The 19138-nt window shown below is 45.2% G+C and overlaps 1 protein-coding gene across 1 annotated transcript in view; it reads left to right on the forward strand.

The window, feature by feature from the left end:
- PRKCH (protein kinase C eta) overlaps nucleotides 1-19138 on the forward strand; it is a 120417-nt gene that overhangs the window by 34576 nt on the left and 66703 nt on the right. Inside the window, exons 3-5 of the mRNA XM_074909323.1 lie at nucleotides 16167-16317; nucleotides 17146-17180; nucleotides 18689-18777. Coding sequence (XP_074765424.1) covers nucleotides 16167-16317; nucleotides 17146-17180; nucleotides 18689-18777 — 275 coding nt within the window. The remainder of the gene's footprint in view (nucleotides 1-16166; nucleotides 16318-17145; nucleotides 17181-18688; nucleotides 18778-19138) is intronic.

Genomic DNA, 19138 nt, shown 5'->3' on the forward strand with positions numbered 1-19138 from the left:
GGGAGTGATTGATTTGAAATAAAAAGCTTTGCAATGAGTGTGGGTCAACTACTCCCATTATTGGTGCTTCTGGACACGTGTGAGAAAATCATAGAGAGACTCAAGAGCAGGTGATTATGTGTGGGTCAGGGTGTCTGGCTGAAGCGAGGTCAGACTGCACGCTGAGAGGCCCCAGGTATGTGCCTGAAGGGTGGCATGAACCTCTCTTCCTTGCAACACTGGAGTCCTAGAGCAAGCTGAGTCCCCTCCCAGCTTTGCCTGCAAGGTGTGTTGCTCTGCCCTCAGTTTGCCACTCTCCTGCTATTTGCTTTTTTTTAATTTTGAGCAAAGCTAATTAAATTAATGCAAATAAATTATTTGACTGAATTAATGAATGAAGCAAGTCCTGTAGAAAATAGAAAATAAAGTGCTTGTATTTTAGTGCTTCAAACTCTTTCAATTTGCATTTTTTTTTTACATTGTCACTTAAAGTGGTAATTCTAGCTTGAAGTTTAATTTTAATTTTGTCATTGTGAGGTAAGTAATGGTTGTTTCTTTTCTTTCATTGTCAGGAAAGACAAAGACAAATTTAAGTTCTGGGCAAGAAATAGAACAATGAGAATATTGAAAAGCCAAGTGACTTGGTAGAGCAGATATAGCACCCATTGCTAAATATTTAATGCTGGTAGGCTTTGCAGCAGCAAGGAAGCCTGAACTCTAGAGCAGGAAATGCGTCTTTAATTTGCAGCTGTCACATCGTGAGTTTGGGATGGTTTGTTCTCAAGCACAAAGACTCTGAGTCTTTTGCTGTTTTTTTTCTTAGAATACATTTTTTCTAACACGAAGCGGCTTTTGTCTTAGGAAATAACACCAATAAAGATCTGCAGGCTTAAAGTCTTAAATGATACATAGGCTTTGTGCTAAGAAGATCCTTCTTCTGTACTGTAATACAGCTTCTCAGCCCCACAAAACTTCTTTTTGCAGATATGTTACTAGGCTCTTGCATGAGAGCGAGATAAAGGTGTTTACCAGTACCCTGTGGACTACAATAATGATGTTTTCAGCCTGGTTTTTTATAGTTAAGTGAATTATTATTGGAAAATAGGAACCAGGAATGAAAAATGCCCTCTTCTGGTCCCCTGGCTAGTTGGGCCACTCTTCTGTTTTGGGTTACTAGCCCGAGCAGGAGAATTTAAGACATGTAGTAGACATCGTTCAGAGAACATTCTGATCTGCATAGGCAGTATCAGTGCAGAATAGGATAAAGAAAGGTTTGCTATTTGTCGTTCATAGTCTGAGAACATGGAAGTCTTTAATAGCTAGTTCAAAGTTTTATGTGGCAGTGAGCAACAGGAGATGTGTTTTTCTGTACCCCTGTATTTTTTTTTCAACGCCTGTGCTTTTTCCGGTGCTTTACACTTGTCACACATGTGCATGCTGCAGGCAAGGGATTTCCAGACACATTCCGTGTTGGTTCAACTCTGTATTTCCAGATGGAAATAGGTCAGAACAATGACAAGTCCTGTGGGGGAGAAAATAAACTGTAAATGCACCCTGGAGAAGATTGAGTCCTTGAAGAGACCAGGAATGTCATTCACAGATGTTGTGCATCTCTGCGTGGGAGGCAGGTGAACTTCACTGGATCCCCAACTTTTCTGGAAGATGTCAATCAAGTTAAAAAATAAAAGGCAATTCTGGAAGTCCTGATCAGGTATGGCTCTTCTGGAGGTCAGACTCTGCAACCCTGCACTCCAACAGAGATGTGTCAGCCGAGCCAAGGGGAACAAGAGCGGCTCTATCCTTGTTATGGATTCTCTGTGAGTTAAGCACAAGGATGATAAAACTTCTTAGTGACACTGAAGATCTCGGGAGAGAATTTAATGAAAAACCTCTTGGAGATCCTTTACACAGGAAGGATCGTTTGGGTGTTCTGAGAAATGTCTTTTGGGCTACGAGTTGCCTTTAGGAGAAGGGGCTGTACTGCATCTTCCTGAGCACTGCCTTTCACTTGCCCTGTTCAAGCTGTCAGTGACGTGAGAAGGGGCCACTGTAATGAGAGGCAACTCTGCCTTGCAAGGTAGACAAAGTGGATGAACTTGGGGATAATGAATAATTATTACTCTTTGTGGTGGGAGGATAGTGTAATTTTTTTTAAAGTGAAGCCTTCAAAATGTATATATTGCATTTCACATTTGAATATTGCAGAGATAACCCAAGTATTTTTGCACTCTGGTACTCACAAATGCCTCTCCTCCATTTAAAAAAAAAAAAAAAAAAAGGAAAAAGAAAGAAAAGGCAAGTTTGGTAAATTCTGAATTTTCACAAGAAAAAAGGATTTCAACAGGGAAAACCAAGCAAATAAACAAAAGTGTTTATTCCTGATAAGATCTAGACCCTGGGAAATGCTTTGCTTCATGTTATGGAGGGTGTCTAATACAAAGCCAGGAGGTGAACATCCCACTACACATCCACAAGACCACCTTTTATTTCTTGGAAAACCATCCATTTAAGCTCCACAGCTATTGCAGCATGTCTAATACTGAGAGGTTTTTGGCAGTAATTTTTTACTTGCCAAGATCTGCCAACTGCTTAGATATCCAGGCACTGTAAAAATCCAACAAATGGCAGTATCAGGGTTAACTTTACTTCCTCAGTGGCCTGTGTTTTGTCTGGGCTCTGAAACCTAGATATAAATATGCAAGCTTGCAATCTGCTCTGGGATTTCAGTGTTCCTGGCTGTAATGAGGAACAGAGATTTTTACTTTATTTTAATGTGATTCCTGGAAGAAGTGACGTTGGTTCCAGAGGAGCTTGAATGTATCTACTTTGTCCTTGGAGGACAGCACTGCAGGTGTTTGTGATGCAGCAAAGCAGGGTGACAAATGTGGCCTGGAAGGAGCAGAGCATGAAGCTGTTGCAAGTTGGGACCGTGAGCCTGTGGCCAGGGATGATGACAGCCCTGTCCCTGACTGCTGCGCCCTGTGCTGGGGGATGCTGTTTCATGGCCATCATGCACCCATTGTGGTCAAGGGCACCTGGATGATACTCTAGGCTGGGATGAAGAGCGGGTGCCCCACACACCAACACACCTCATGGCTGCACTTGAATTTCCCTAGGCCACAATTTGTGAGGTGCCTGACTGATGAAATAGGTGAAAGGCTATCCAAAAGCCTCTGTAGTTTAATTAGGGTCATCCTGTAAATCTGTAGGAGAAACTAGAGGAAAAAAAAATACCAACAAAACTGCACACTTTTTTTCTTAACCTTACCTCTGCCAACTATCAAATTAGGCTGTGTCCCATTTAATATCTGGGTCTATCAACACTGGCTGCTGGAGGAGACTCCCAGCTTAGGCAGTACCACCACAGGCAAGGGTTTTCCTGGTTCCCTGTAACCTGGGTGCTCTATGGGGCCGTGCTGGACTCAGTGCAACAGTGGATCTGCTGGGCCTGTTGTCATGAGAGGGTACACAAGGTAACAAGATGCTGTTGTGTCACAGTGTTTAATTACCTCAATTTACCTGCAAAGTATTTGTGCATTGTTAGTGCTTGTGAGGGGCAAAGTTCCCTCTGGCCCTGCAGACACAAGGAGGGCCAGCAGCATCAGTCTGCTCTGTGTTGTGGCAGTCGATTCCCACAGCTCACTGGAGCGGGCCAAGATCTCATTGATGGCCAAGGAGAATGGGGTCTTCAGCCTTAGGCACGCTGGCACAGTAGGAAGCAGAGCTCATCTTCTAGTGGTGCTTCCAGAAGCAAATCCTCATGCTTGCAGTTTATATGCCCCTGTTTTGGGCTGTTCCTGAGTGTGCCCAACATAAAATACTAAGTTTCCTGCTCTTCGGTGCCAGCTGAAAAAGTTTGGTTTATTTTTGGGAGTGCTTCAGCTGAAATGGTTTGGTTGTTTTCCAGAATGAGATGCTGAATCAAAATACAGCTTTGAACAAAGAGATCCTGATGGTTTTTTGCTAGGGTGACCTCAAGCTTGACAGAGGAGAGGGTGGGAGGGATGAGAGCCTCTGCCAACTCTGTCTGCCTTTTGCTGTCTTTGGGAAAATTTACCCATGTGTGATCTTCTGGGAGAAACTGCATGAGATCAGCCTGGCTTTGAGGGCTGTGGACACCACCTGCACTGAGCAGGTTCCCTTTGGTGACTGTTCCTCCTGCCAATGCTGACACTGCTGGCCACTGCAGATAAGGGGTGGAGGTGGTTTCATAATTGAGCGTAAATCTGTCTGAAAAGGATGATCTTGGGATTCCCTTGGGCTGGCCTTGTGTGGGGTCAGTTCTGCACTGGCTGGCTGGACTGAGGAGCTGAGCAAATCTGGAGCAGGGGTCTGGGTTGGTTTCTGGGCCAGATTTATCCTCTGGCTGAGCTCAGCATGGGCTTGGGCTGCTGTGGCAGGGCAGCAGGGAGGAAGGCAGGAGGTCTGGCTGAGTGTGTGTCCTGCTTTCCATGCCCTGTCTGCTGGGGCACAGGGCAAGGACAGTGAACAGTGAAAACACTGGGAAAACTCTCTTGAGGAGTTGATAGAGCTGTAAGAGTCTGGAAGGAGAACAGAGAAGAAATATAAGGAGAGATAGAAGGAATTAGGAGACTGGGCTGGGGAGTGGCAATGGGTGAGTGTGGGCAGGAGCTATAAGGAAGAAGCAGGTTAAAGAAGGTGGGAAGGGGAGAATATGGACAGATGGATGATAGAGGGGGCTGCAGATGACGAGGAAAGGCTGCAGCAGAAGAGTTGTGCTAAGCAAAACCCATTTCTTTCTAGAATCTGGAACCAAGTTTTCAATCCCAGAATCTCAGCTCTTTCCTGCCGTCTAGCTGTCAAACTTGCTGAGCAAGTGTGTCAGTCTGTCGCTGCTACTGAATCTGCACAGCAGAGCGTAGTCCTTTTCTGTGAAGTATTCCCCTGTTGGTGCTACCCTCTCTCCCTGGCCCTGTGTGTTTGAGACCACCAGCTGTGCCGGGCAACCAGGACCATGGAGGGGGAAGGCTGCTCCAGTTCCAGTGGATGAACTTATTTCCAATTAGTTTTCTTTATTCAGAAAACTTAGGAAATTGTCTTAAACCCAGAAACCTTTTCACATGAAAGATACTGTTAATATTCAAAAATCAAACTCTCAAAAGTCAGGAAATGCTGAATTTTTGTGTCTAAAATTTGTCCTTCCTATATGTTCACGATACAGACTCACAGATCAGCAAAAACAGAGGCAGAAAGACTTCTTCCAGTCTGCCCAGCTCAGAGTGCTTAAGCGGTAGGTGAGGAGTCTGGGGCCTCAATCTGGTCCTATGCAGGTTTTTACCTGCGTTGTCTCTGGGCCTGTATTTCACTTGTGAATATGAGGTAAGGAAAGAAAAACAAGTCCTTTCTCTAAAGGCCCCAGTGTTGCATCCAAAAGGTCTGATGATGCACGTTAGCCTTACCTTATCTATAGAGGCACCCTGTGTCCTGTGCAGTGGGCACGCAGGGCTGAGTCCGGCAGCACACACGGCTTCGGCCGTGCTGTAAGGAGGAGTGCAGAGCCTGGATGCTAAGGACACAGACACCGCAGGTGGCACAAGGAAGTCTGACTGTTTGTTTTTTGTTTTTTTTTTCTTCCCCCCCCCCCCCCCCCCCGATTGCTTTCATGCCCCACATTGTGTTAACACTGGGGGGTGCATGGCAAACCAGATTAGGGTGCTGGAAAATGGCTGTGTGGAAGGGAGTGCTGGAAGAAAGGCAGGGTGCCTTGTGGGGATAGAACCGCTTAAATCTGCACAAGGACTGTTCTGAGCATCAAACCACAGGCTGGTTTTCATCTCCTGTCATTTGAGCCTAAACAAATTCCCTCCCCTGTGTGTTCCTTCTCCATTGAGGGACTGGGAAAAAAAGATGAAAAGAAGCGCAGGTTTTAGGTGTCTCTCACAAGCTGTTGGAGAAAGTGACTTTATTCCTGCTCACCCACCTCTGCTTGTTCATTAATGGAGAGGAGTGAGATGGGAGAGCCCGCAGGGAGGAGAATATGTAGTTATTACTGCTGCTCTTACACCTGGTGGAAAGAGCCACTTGTTTGCAAGAATCAAATTGGTCGGTGGTGCTGGTGGCCGTTACAGAGCTGGTGAAACTGGTAGGGTCCTTCCCTCTCTGTGTGTAAAGAGGTACTGAGCCAAGGCAAACAACACCCTCTCCACGTGGCACCTGGTGTTTTCAAAGCTGTATTTGTATTGATTTGGGATATCTACTCTTGAAACCTTAGAAATGGAGAAAAACGTATTGCAGGGTGAAAACCCTGTTGGGGAAAAGATGGGGAAGGGGGATAGATCAGGTCTAGCTGTGTTAGCTGCATGGGAAGCTGTCAGGGACAGCTGTGTTTTCTGAACGTGCCACTCCTCCTGGCCTGCAGCCCTTGGGAAATCCCTCTGGGAAATAATAGTAGTCTGCCAGCAGTGGGAGGGGTGCATGGCAGGGCAGTAATGGTCCGTGCCATCTGCGGAAGTGTTTTAGGATGGGCTCTGCAATGAAGCCAAGTGCAACTGCTAGCCTGAGTGCTCGAGCAGCGAGTGTTTCCTAGCTGCATTACCAAGGTGGAGACTGTCTTGAGAAGTGCTGCTTTTTTGGCAGATGTCTTCATGGTAGCAATAAGCTTGGAATACAAGAGGCTGAACTTATTTTTTTTGACAGATGCTTTGCTGTGGCAGCGTCTTGCTCAGCCCATGGTGTGTGGGAATCTGCGTGGGAGAGCGACATGGTAAACAACCTGCTTTTTAAGGCTGTTGCAATTAGAGAACTTATTAGCAAGCTGCCACATGGAAATCTCATGAGTACTGGGGATCGGCTGTGTAATCAGAGCTGAGTATGTGGCTGGACCACTTGGGCTGGGTCTGTGCCACTGTTGGGTGACCAGTCGACCAGGAGAATCTAGGGGTTGCAGGGTGGTGATTCAGGTGTTGGTCATTCTCCCAGGTGAGCACAAGGCCAGTGCGCTTCTAGGGACTGGGGAAAGGCTGAGGCAGTGCACGACAGCAGTCCGAGGCCCTGACAGCAGAAAAAGGGGACTGTTTAACTTGTCCTACTTAATTAGCTCTCCAAATTAATTTGTTCCTGACTAGATTCCTGTTGTGCTTTGGGTTGCAATTTGCTTTCCCACCGAAAGGTGCAGTGCCCCTGGTGAGGAAGGCTTAAGGTTTTGTTCTAGGGATGGCTGCTGTGTTGAGGAACACTGTTGCCATTTGTGGAGATTCTGTAAAAGTTTGGGTCCCTCTGGACACAAGCTGCTTGATACTCTCTTCTCAACTGTCTTTCTGTCGATCCTGGTTCCTTTGTGTGTTTTGTCTCATGTTACACAAAGAATATATTCTTGGCCCTCCTTCTTTGAGACAGATGTTAAGCCCATATCTTTGGAAAATTGCACTGCCTAAGCATACAGGTGTGAATTTTAAGCAGATTTAGTTGAGTGTAAAACCTTGCGTGAACACTCTTGTTTTAATACCGAAGTGGCTGATTTTAATTCTGAAGCTGGCCACATAACCCAAAAGAAGGATGTCCTTAGAGCATCTACTTAAAAATAGCTTTAAACTGCATCTGGTTAAAAATAGGTTTAACTTGGAGCTTGTGCTTCCCTGTGTGGGTAGGGCCTCCTAATAGCATGTTGTGATACCCACTACGGAGCCACCTACGAGCGTGTGAGTTGCTGATGGTTACAACACACATGAGCCCCAGGCATCAGGAGCAGGGGAGGGTTCAGGATCTCCCTGCTGTTTGCCCAGGCTGCCAATTCTGCTTTTCTCAAGGATTTTGCTCAAGTGCTGGTAGCTTTGACCTATAAATGCTGTTATTCTGTTAGCGCTAGTTCTGCTCTGTAGCCAGCATAGTTCAAAATCTTCTAAAACTTTTGGTGTGGAGGGCTTCTGGTGCATGAATTAATCATGGAAAAGATCAAAGTTGCTTTGTTAGTTTTATTTTCCTGTTTTTAATGAATAATGTATTTAAATGGTTTCCTTCCCTAATAAATCACATCTCAACATTTTTCTCTTTAGTTTAATAGGTGGGAAGGACTAACAGGAGGTTTTACAATGGAAATTCACTTGCCTAAGCACAAGGAAATAATAATGATTATAATTGGCAAGGGGAGGAGGGAGAGGAATCAGTTCGTTATGGCTTTAATGAGCAATGCAGTAAGAAGTACGAGGTACTAGTATTATTTGCACATATTAAAGTAAGGAGGAGGATTGTCCCCATCTTACGATAAAATTGAGACTGCAAGAAGATGTGCCATTCTGCCTGAAGCTGAGGAGGAGAGGCAGTTATTACTGCCTGTTTCTCACTGTTTGTGTGGGTCAACTTAAATTTTTAATAATAGGGGATTTCCGTTTTGGGTGGGTTTTTTTGTTGTTGGCCTGTCTTACACCAGATCAATGTGACAGGAGTGGGTTACGGAGCAGTTGCAGATGGGGTCATGTTGGCAGGTCTGAGATGGTAGGGAGGGGACTCCATCATGAGGAGGGAGTAGTAGGGCTGGGATGTCTTTTTGGACCTCTACTGCTTCTGGAAGCCCATGTTCAGTTACAGCCAAAGAGATGCATGAATCTGTTATCTCGCTGGTTACAGCGTGACTTAATTTATCTGGCTTATCCAAACTGCATGAGTATTGTGTGTCTCCTGCTGGGTATGGGGCAGATATAAGGTGGCCTTCCAGTTACAGTGCCAGTCTGGGGCTCTGAAGGGCTCAGTTCAGTGCTCAGGTTTCTGCTGCCTCCCTCAAGTCCCTCCTCTAATTTTAAATGTAATGCTTTTCTCTTGGCATCTCCTCTTTGTGCAAGCTGAGACAGTTCTCTGCCATTAGCAACCCAGCCTGGTCTCTCTTGCAAGTAGAAGTATCATGAGGTTACCATCTCCAAATGAATGCAAAAACTTGCATAGATAGAATGATAAAATGAAGCACAGGTAAAACCTTTCTTGCTTTTGGCAGAGAAACTAGCAGAGGGTGAAAAATGGGGCTGTCCCCTTTCTTCTCTCACAGTGGTGTGGCAGTAAAGAGAAGGGAGAGGGAAGTGCAGTGAAGTGGCTGTTGCTTTCAAACACATCCTCCTTGGCAGCCAGCAGCATTTCTGCAGCCTGTGGCCTGGAAAACACAACTAGGCTGGCAGGCAACATGCTTTGTGTGAGAACCTGGTCTCTTATGGCATGGGGTTGTTCTTGTTCACTGAAGTCTTTTGTTATCCTCAGTAACCCATTTGCTCAGTTCATTGTTACTCACTACAGAAATGAATGGGAAGGCCTTTCCATTCATATTCCTCAGCCTTGCGCAACATGCTGCAGTGCCTTGCTTCGTAGCTGTCCACATCCACAAGCAGACGTCTACAAAAATTTTCCCAGAAATAACTTGTAAAAACAGATGTGGGGAATAATAGTTTTGAGCTGCCCTGTACATATCTGAAAACCTGCGTGACAGCCTTAATTAAAACTCTATGCAAAATAACCTGTATGGTATTCACAACTGGTCGGTAGACTGGAAGTGGCAGCAGAATATCTATTTTAAGAGTTTCTCAAGCTGCCGCCTTCCTCCTCACGTTCTCACAGACCTTATGCAAACAGATAAAAAGCAGCTATTCCTCTTCAGCTGCAGCACTAGGCTCTACCCTCTGCTTTGCAGCCCTCTCCCCTCCTGCTCATGTGGATGGCTCCCAGCAGCCATGTACTGGTCGCTCCAGCTCTGCAGAGCTGTCCTGCTGCCCCTGGCACTGCTGCATCCAAGGGCAAGAGACTGTGAGTGAAGAAAACTGAACCCCCCAAAAAGGTCCTGGACCCCAGTTCCACACTGATAAGGTGAATGGTGAAGGTATCAGTGATGGATGGAGCAGAGCTGTAGGTGGTAAGCCTGGGAAACATGGAGACATCTCCTCTCAGCTTTGCTATCTCATGTACTGGTGCCACCACAGCTTTGGCATCATTGTGTAGTTCTAGAAATAAACCTATGATGGACTTTTGCAGCAATAGCTGAGCACTGTTACGCTCACTAATATTGTTGTGTGAACTTCATTGATCCTGTTCTCGCTGCTGCTGCACTGAAACATCATCGTCCTCAGTGCTACTAAACACTGAGAACTGGGGGTGACAGCTGAGATGAATTTATGTCCTAGACCTAGTAGGGAAGCAAGGAAGATGGATCTGCCCTACTTCAGCACTTGGACGAGAAACAGAAACCTTGTCTCAAGTGCGAAGTTCTGTGTGATTTGATGCAGGGCTGATTACATGTTTTTGCATTTCCAAGACTGCTGATAACGCTGATTCATACTCATGGGTAGGAAAACTATTTTTTTTTGATTCGGAGCATCATTGTTCCTTATTCTTTCAGAAAATATTAATGTGTTGACATCTTAAAAGATGAACTGCCCATTAACATGAGTTTTCTGTGAAGTCCTAGAAGACAACCTAGTCCTGCCAGCACTAGCTGGCTCTTTTTCTGGTCTTTGTACAAAACTTTGGTTTCAGAGGGGAAAACGACAACTGGATCAAACATAAGCCCCAGCCTGTGTTTGATGTGCCACATGTTTGCTTTCAGTGAGCCTCTCCTGGGTTTTGAACTACTCTGGTTTCATGCACAGACTGGCAAAAGCAGCAGAAGGACAGAAACTTCAACAGACATGAAGTGGGAGACAAGCCCCATGTGGTTAACGCGATCTCTGTGGGTATGGCTGTTTTCCAGCTGGCTGATCCATGCATCTAACTGACTTTTGAGGGGAACTGAAGAAAAAACTTTGCAGTAATTAGGAAAGGCAAGGCTTTCCCTCTTCAGTGCTGAAGTGGGAAGCAGAACAGTAAGCAATGGAAATACCGTTTTGGGTCATAGCCTTTAAATCCTTTTCCCTTTTCAGAGTCAGGCTGTCAGCCTCTTTTTCAATGCTGTGTTAGGTTTATAATGTTTTAATTAGTCAGGCTTCCTGTGGTTTTGACCATCCACGGGATTACAGTGATAAAACTCCTGGTTAAAAGATACCAAGCCTTTGTAAGGGATTTTTGTCATAACATACATGTTTTCCAGCTTGGAAAATAAACATCTTGGTGCATCTTGGTTTAGCCTCTGTTTATATTCAGTAGATGTGAGGAAGCCGAATGTTAGATAAATATTAAGAGAATACCTACATACTGATGGCTGGAGCCAGGAGTGTGTGTGTATTCATTCCCCCCCCCCCCCCCCCCCATTTACTTGATTTGTTTTATATATTCTTTTCCTAAAATACCCACCACTACTCACTGCTAGGGCATGGACTAGATGAGCATTTAGCCTGATCTGAAATTATTGTTCGGTGCTACGATGCTTGAGAGGCGAGGGGTCTGTCAATCCGCTATCTTGCTTTTTACAGTTTGATAAGTTCAGTGGTTGGTCTCTGCTCTGAGCCTGTTTATCACTCAGTACAATGGGATCTTGCCTGCTGTGCTCTCAGGGGAGCATGGGAGAACATGTATACTCTTACTGCTACTAATAAAAAAAGGCTTAATTAAATTTTAATCTGTTAGCGTTATTGCCTTAAGGCGTTTTGCATTGCTTTTTAAATATCTTTCTTTCTTTCAGAGGAAAATTCCATTGATGGGTACGGGAGCATACCACTAGAAAAGGTCATGTATCAGGATGTACCTGAATGACCTTTGCTGTGCTGGTGTTACAGCAGCAGTTGGTAGCACAAGGGTGAGATTGATTTCCGATAGATGAGACCTGACAGGCTTCAGCTACTCGAGGCAAACAGTTACACAGCACTTCATCCTGCAGCTCTTCCTCTTGTCTTACTGCTGTAGTTACGCCACCACTGTAAAGACCTACTTGAAATTACCCCCCAGAATAAAAAACTGGGGGAGAGAAAGGGGGGATCTCTGGCCATGAAGGGCAGGATCAGGTAAGCTCAGGGGGCAGGTGTAATCAGTGTAATGAGGCTGTGAAGTGGGTGACTAGTGTGCTAGTGCATGCAGATGTCCTCAGATGACTTGGTGGGTTATTTATTCTCCTCTCCCTCGGCATGCATAATTTCCACTGTCATAAACACGTGTTAGGCATGAGTGGAGAGGAGGAAAGGGGAAGAGGCTTTTTAGTATTTAATTTTGTAGTTACTTTTGCACATAGCCAGGCACAGTAAATACCCCATAGTTACAGACGTCCAAATTTAACCACGGATGTGGAAACTCCCTTCACTGAACAATTGCTTGCCTGTTTTTATAGCAATATTTGGACATTTGAACCGTTCATGGTGGTTGTTGCTTTACCAGAGATTAGAGGCTTTTAAAAGTCTGGATCTCCTAAAGTGGTCTAGAGCTGCTTTGTTTTGTAAAATGCTCTCCACATGCAGAAGGAAAATATATATTCTGTAGGAAACTGGCTGGAATGCAGAACATGAGCAGGGAAAATGTCTATGTCAACTTTACATCCTCTGACACTAAAGGTGAGAGGCATGAGGGGCTGTTGCTTTGGCCACCCTGTCCACTAGCAGACTTCAGCGCTGCGTTGATGGTTTCTGTACACAACCTCTCCCCCAGCAGTGCTGGGAGCTGTTTAGCAGACGTGATGGGTGTGAGCTGAGGAGCTGCTGTCTTGGTGGTTGGGAGGAAGGTGGGTTTGGTAGTGATATGTTCCACCATTTCAAAATCACTTGTGCCTTGTTGAAGGGTTGAACTAGCTTGTTCCATGGTGTGGTGTGTGGGATGGGTGAGCACCCAAGCTCTCTGAAAGAGATTTATTCTGTGGGATATGGCCGTATATGTAGATCCACCAGATCACGTGGGGGATGGTCTCTAGCAGCTGTGCCTGGGCCCGAGGTGTGACTGAAGTGGTGCTGTGCTCTCTCTCTTGTTTTCACTTAAGACAGCATCAGGAAATGGGAAAAGCAGTGCCCAAAAGAGCTGTTTGCTGGTGAAAAGTAATCCAGGCCTTGCTGAAGTCAGTCTCCTGCTTAGTAACACTTAGATTTGTTATAGTGCAATGTGAGGTGGATGTAAGCATGGGTGAGGAAGATGTGCAGCATATGTAGAAAGTTAGCAGGGTAGTGCAGCCAAGTAGTGTGGGAAAATGTGAAATTTGAGGAATGTTTTGAATATGAATTGTGCTTTTAGAGGAAAAAAGGACAAAAAGCTTGTGGCATGTGTTTTAATGAAAAGTGGGTCTGTAAGACAGAAGTCGTTGTGCTGTGTGAGATGTCGGTGGCTGGGGAATGGGAGATGGAGGCCAAGTACAGCTCAGAGGAGAAGGCTCAAGCCTGGCTGTGGATGTGATCCACCAGTGCAGGCAGCATGGAGACTTCCCCTACTGCCTATGAAAAAGCGAGTGCCTGTCATTTTTTTGGTCTTCCAGAACCATTTCAAAACTGCAGTCTTTCTGAAGCCAGACAAACTACAGGGATGCACAGCAGCATTCCACTCTGTGGCTTTGTGGGCTACCTTCAGGTGTCCCCTACTCCTGGTGCAGAGGATGGGTTTGCTTTTGGCTGTGTGTGGGCTTCTCAGTGCATGGGAGAGCACCAGGGAGGCAATTACCCCACACTGATCCTTGAGGGGAAACCGTAACAAAACCAGGAGCTACATGAGCTAAATTGGGAACATGCTCTCAAACTCTGGTAAATGTGAGTGCATGAACTTAAAGGGCATCAGCATCAGCTGTTGGGCTTCTAATGGAGCAGCTGGTATGAAGCAAGGTGGTAACCAAACTGCCTCTTTAGATGATTTACTTATGTGCTCATCACCCACTCACAAACCCTGCTCTTCCCTTTCCATGTCTTGGAAGTTCTCCTGTACACCAAGTCAGGATACTTTGCCAGTTGAGGTGTTTGGCCCTGATCCAGGAAAACACTAAATTAAGTGTGTGCTTAAACCGAGATCAAGATGTTCCCTTGAGTTTAAAGGTGGGCAAATTCTATACTATATACTAATACTATAAGTTTTTTTTTAATTCTCTAGATTAGTTATTTAATTTTTAAGTCCTGTGAAGTTGCAGGAGTCTTGGGCTCAGTGAAGCAACTGGGTCTTGATATTTCTTTTGGGAAAGAAGCATGAACTGGTTGACCTCAAAGTTCTTCTCAGCCATGTTTCCTACGGTTGATAATGAGGCTATTGAAACTGTGTGATGATGATTGAATGTTTGGAAGGGATATTAAACCTCCGCACATCAGCTCTCACTTCTGGAGATCAAAATGACATCTTGTGTGTGGGAAAGAGGCAAATTAGCTCCTAGCTGCAGGGTTCCTCCATCTTGCTCTCATGTGTTTCTGGTTGTCCATTGACAGAGGCAGGATGCTGAACTAGATGGACCAATGTCTTGATACAGTCTGGCAATTCTGTGGTCCCCTGAGTCCTGTTGACTTCAGTGAGAATTAAACACATGTTTAAGCACTTCCCTAGAAGGTCAGGCTTTTCTGTGCCAGTCTCTGCCCAGCTGCGTGAAGCTTTGCAGTGAAGGCGGGTTTCTTTTAAGTGCTTGGATCAGCCCTACCACATCCTTTTTTCTGTTTTAATGGGATGATACTAATTTATAGGGTGCACTTCCATTTTAAAAATAAACGCAAGCTTTCTTAAAGTCAAGCCATGCTCCATGTTGCAGTCATGCCATTGGGTAAGAGGTTTCCATTAGTGCCTGTGGAGGAGATGCACACACAAATGACTGGCAGAACACGGCAGCATAAAAATAAACCTTGAGCTTTATGACCAGCTTTGCTTCTAAACCTGTGTGGCAAGAGTACTGAGAGGGATACATCGTGTGGCTTGTGGCCCTTTGAAGTGGCTGGGTTCAGTACTGACAGGATGGCTTCCCTTATCTCCACTCCTACAAAGAGGACTGGGAGATATGCTTGTGATGTGGGACTCTTACATTTCAAGCCTTGATCAGGTTGACAGCTTTTCCCCCCCTTTTTCTTCCCCCAGTGGTTAATCAACAAAACTAGTTGAAAGTAAGGAAATGCTCTGCCCTCTTTTTATGGGTAAATGAAGTGGGATGGTAACAGCTGTGTTTGGGTACTGCTGCTGATCCACTGCTCTGGGATGATGAGATGGGTGGGGAGTTCACAGACCGCCTGTCCCTTCCTGTGTCATTATATCCGTGCAGAGGGTTTGGCAATAGCTGTCATTTGTCTTCCATCCAGTCCATGCTCAAAACAAGAGTCCTAAGTACATACATCAGTGCACAGTCACCTCTAGCAAACTCCAGTGTGTGTCCCCAAAATGCATTTGTTAGCAGGGCCTTTACTTTGCAAAGCAACTGACTTGAAAACTGCAAATATAATTTCTTTCTTCCGAGCTGAGTGTGCCCCAGATGAGGCTTTGATCTGAGAAGCTCAGCTGAGTGACCTGGTCTGTGCAAGGATCCCAGAGACCAGCTGGCTGTGATTTGCAAGTCAGATGGCTGCTGCTGTATGGGAATGACTTTCTTGATCTAGAGCTCAGTTCTGCCTTTTAGGAATGACTTGTGTGAATTGAACTTTGCTAGGAAATTGTTATATGGCTGAACTAAACTCAGGAAAAAAAATAAAGTTTGAGACCATTCAGATTTGAATGCCAGCAATTCTAGGGTTCCTGCTTCACAGAACTTTAAAATATTATCTACCCTTTGAAAAATGAGCCCTTTAGAGAAAACCGAGTAGCACATACCAAAAAACTGACAGTCCCTGAAAAATTAGGCTATGCCTTTTTATCCAATACAGGAAACAAAATTGCTACAGGTGTGATACAGAAGTGTAGCATGAGAACACTGAAGGTGGATAAACACTATTCACTGAGCAAGGCAACTGCTTTGACTCAGCAAGTGTGGTGCTGGTCAGTTGGTTGTATGCATTCATGTTTTCAGGAGTTACTGCCCAAAAAGCTGTGAGTTGTAAAAACTCATTAGCCTTGAGATTCTAGTCTGTTTACAGCTTGTGAATTAATGGGTTAGTGACATGTCTCAACGTGGGAGAGTAGCGAGAAGATGATGGGAAGAGGCAGTTATTTCTAAATGAAGAATGTAATTTTGAGCTAAAGGGGCCTTTGCAATTAACTTCTTTGCCTGTCCCAGATGCTAGTCTCTTTCCTGACCATGGTCCCATGACTTCTAAACCAAGAATGTAATTGTGGCATTTGAAACTGTGGTAAATTGAAAGCATTTTGTGCCATAGCAAAAGCAGGAGTAATAATTGCGCATGATAATGTTAATGTTTTGTTACTCTTTTTTTTTTTTTTTTTTTTCCCTGCCCCCTGCACAGGGACCCTCCAGAGGGATCGAATTTTTAAGAACCTCACTCGGAAACGCCAGCGGGCAATGCGAAGGAGAGTGCATCAGGTGAATGGGCACAAATTCATGGCTACCTACCTGCGACAGCCTACGTACTGCTCACACTGCAGGGAGTTCATCTGGTAAGAATGGCTCGGATGTGGTGGTGTGGAGCTGCCTGTCCCTTTGTGTTTTGAGGATTGACAATGACATCCCTGAACCTGAATCAGTCACCCAGCACTTTACCAAGGGCCACCGATGGGATTCCGTTTGGCTGTCGGATGTAGCAGGGTATATTTATGCTGCAAACTGGAGTCTGCTGCAGAGAGGCCAGAGGTGGTGTGTATCTTGGATGCTGGAAAAAATCTGGGATGGTGTGGGGGTGAGGCAATGTTCCTCACTTGTAAGCACAGATGTTATTTCGGGGTGGGGGAAAAGTAACTCAGGCAATCTGAAGAAAGACCCCAGATATTAACTTGAGTGGAGTTTTGAGATTACAGTGAGAACAAACAGTTGCTTGAAAGACTAGACAAAATGCCTGAGAACAGAAAAGCTATCAGAGGTGTGAGGTGATACGTGTGGGGGAGTAGGCAGAGCAGAGAGAAAAACTTAGATATGTCTCAAAAGAGCATGAAGTGGGAGAGGTAATAACAGGGTGTGGGCTGCTGGGATCAGTCTAATAAGTGTGGTGTGTGTTGTAATTAAACAAGGTATTTCAGAAACTAGAGTGAGGGGGAATATGGGGAATAACATGCATGTTGACAGCCTGCCCTGTAAGCTACGGCCTTGCGGTGCTTTGTGCTTACACTCTCACGCCCCTGTGCTGAGTTGCACCATTATTGCTGGGTAGTTTTGCCCCAGGGATCTGGTCATTTGGGATCCGTTTGCAAATTGGCTCTCTCCTCTGCAAACAATCTGCAAGAGGACTGGCTTTCTGATGTTAAATTATGTTCATATTTTGTTTTGGGCAGGGGCGTATTTGGGAAGCAGGGATACCAGTGCCAAGGTAAGGTGCTCTGCTCCTGCGTGGTGTGTCTGTGGGATGTTTTGTTTTGGGAGTGCTTTCCTGTGCTGCTGGGACATCCTGTGGTGACAAGTTTCTCTGAAGCCACCGCTTCTCTTCCTCCCCAGCCAGCCAAAGCTGTGCATTTGAGCAGCTGTCAGGCTGACGGCTTGCTTGCATGCGTGTGGGAGCAACCACCTACATTCATACAGATACCTAGGGGTCCAGTTGCTGCGCTTCACCCTGTGCAGATCCACTGAATTGCTGAGTACATGCAACTCCCAGCTAGGCTTGAGGCATCCAGGTCCCTTCGGGACAGTGTTCAGCTGGTACTGGGACACAAAGTACCCTGCTGGAATGGCCATCCTCTTCCTTTCTCTCCCTGTGAAGTTAACAAAATGAAATTAGGGATGTGACTTCAAAGGGCAGCCTTGTGGGCTGGCACAGCACTTTTGTCTGAATGTGTCTTTGTCTGAATGGCTGTGTAAATGAATGTGGTGCTTGTTTGCACTTAATTATTGTTCTGCCTTTCCCTTTTTCTGTGGTAAGATGACAGAATTACTCGCTTTGCAGGTGCGTGGTCATTCAGTATAGCCACCTAATACAGCCTGTTTCTTGTGCAATATAGTAGGGCACTGGTGTCCTCGTATGAAAGGAAGCTGCATGTAAACCAAATGGATATCCTGCATAAAATTTCTGGGTGAAAGTGAACGTTACTGATAGCCCTTCATGAGCACAAGCTTAAGTCAGCAACAAACAGAATAGTGTGGGACCCTGCAATGTACCTGCAACTTGCAGTTTGCATTACAAAGAACTCCTTATGTAGGCAGTGGCTACAGCCCTTAGTGGTGTCCACTGTGCACACTGGGTTATGGAGTGGAGGAATCGGAGTTCATTCCAGCCAGCCCAGCTTTAGACCTGGAGAAAGCCCAACCCTGCTTTAGGGCTGATTATTCCCCTTGATGGGGACTCACTAATTAGCCCAGACACAGCACCATTCTGCTGCATTTATCCAGCTTCCCAGACGCAGGCATTGCACTGGGCCTTAGTGCCAAACTAACCTTGGCAGGACTCACTTGGATATCCAGCGTAAGAAGCACTCTGACACAGAGATGACTTTGGGTAGCTCAGACCTGTGTTTTCTAATGTTGTTTGTATATATGTTGTGCAAAATACTCTCCACTGGATAATTATTTCAACAACGGGGGTTTTTTTTAGCTCATTTGAGAAGTTATACTGTTGTTTCTGTGTGCATCACACATATTTTATGTAGGTAGCTGTTTTCCAGGCTATATCAATGGTCCAGTGCAGAATTTCTGTTGCAATGGGTTGGAGATGCATCTCTAGATCTGTTAATGCATCTCCAGATCTGGAAATCTCAAGCCACTGATTATTTTTCATATCTTTACTGTGTCCTGATGATACAGCTGAGCCTCAAAGAACCCAGCTGGTGGATTGATTTGTTCAGTCTTTCAAGAACTCTTTTCAGCATGCCTTTTTTTATTTCCTAGTATGCACCTGTGTTGTACACAAGCGCTGCCATCATCTAATTGTTACAGCTTGCACGTGCCAAAACAATACTAAGAAGACCGATCTCAAGGTAAAGTCATGTTTTGGGTCTTCATAATTTGTGAATCTTCAGGGTTGACTGGGTTGCTGGGGGATGTCCTATAACAATTTATTCTGTTACATTTATTCGTGGATTTAAAAGTGAGAGTGTGATAAGGACATGTATAAAGGTCGTGCAATGTCATCTGGTTGTTCTGTTAATGCCAGTAACTGGTTGGATTAGCACATAGTTTAGGAAGGCAGGGTGTCTTCATTGAAAGTCATCAAGAAACAGTAAAACCACTGTTTTCCTTGGTAATTTTCTTGAGTGATTAACTGTGTTGTCATCAAAATTTGGTGCCTGATTCTTAATGTGGAATTCTCTGGCTTTAAAGTCAAACTACTGGTCTTTG

This window comes from Athene noctua, chromosome 6 (assembly GCF_965140245.1).
Source record: "Athene noctua chromosome 6, bAthNoc1.hap1.1, whole genome shotgun sequence".
Lineage (NCBI taxonomy): Eukaryota > Metazoa > Chordata > Aves > Strigiformes > Strigidae > Athene > Athene noctua.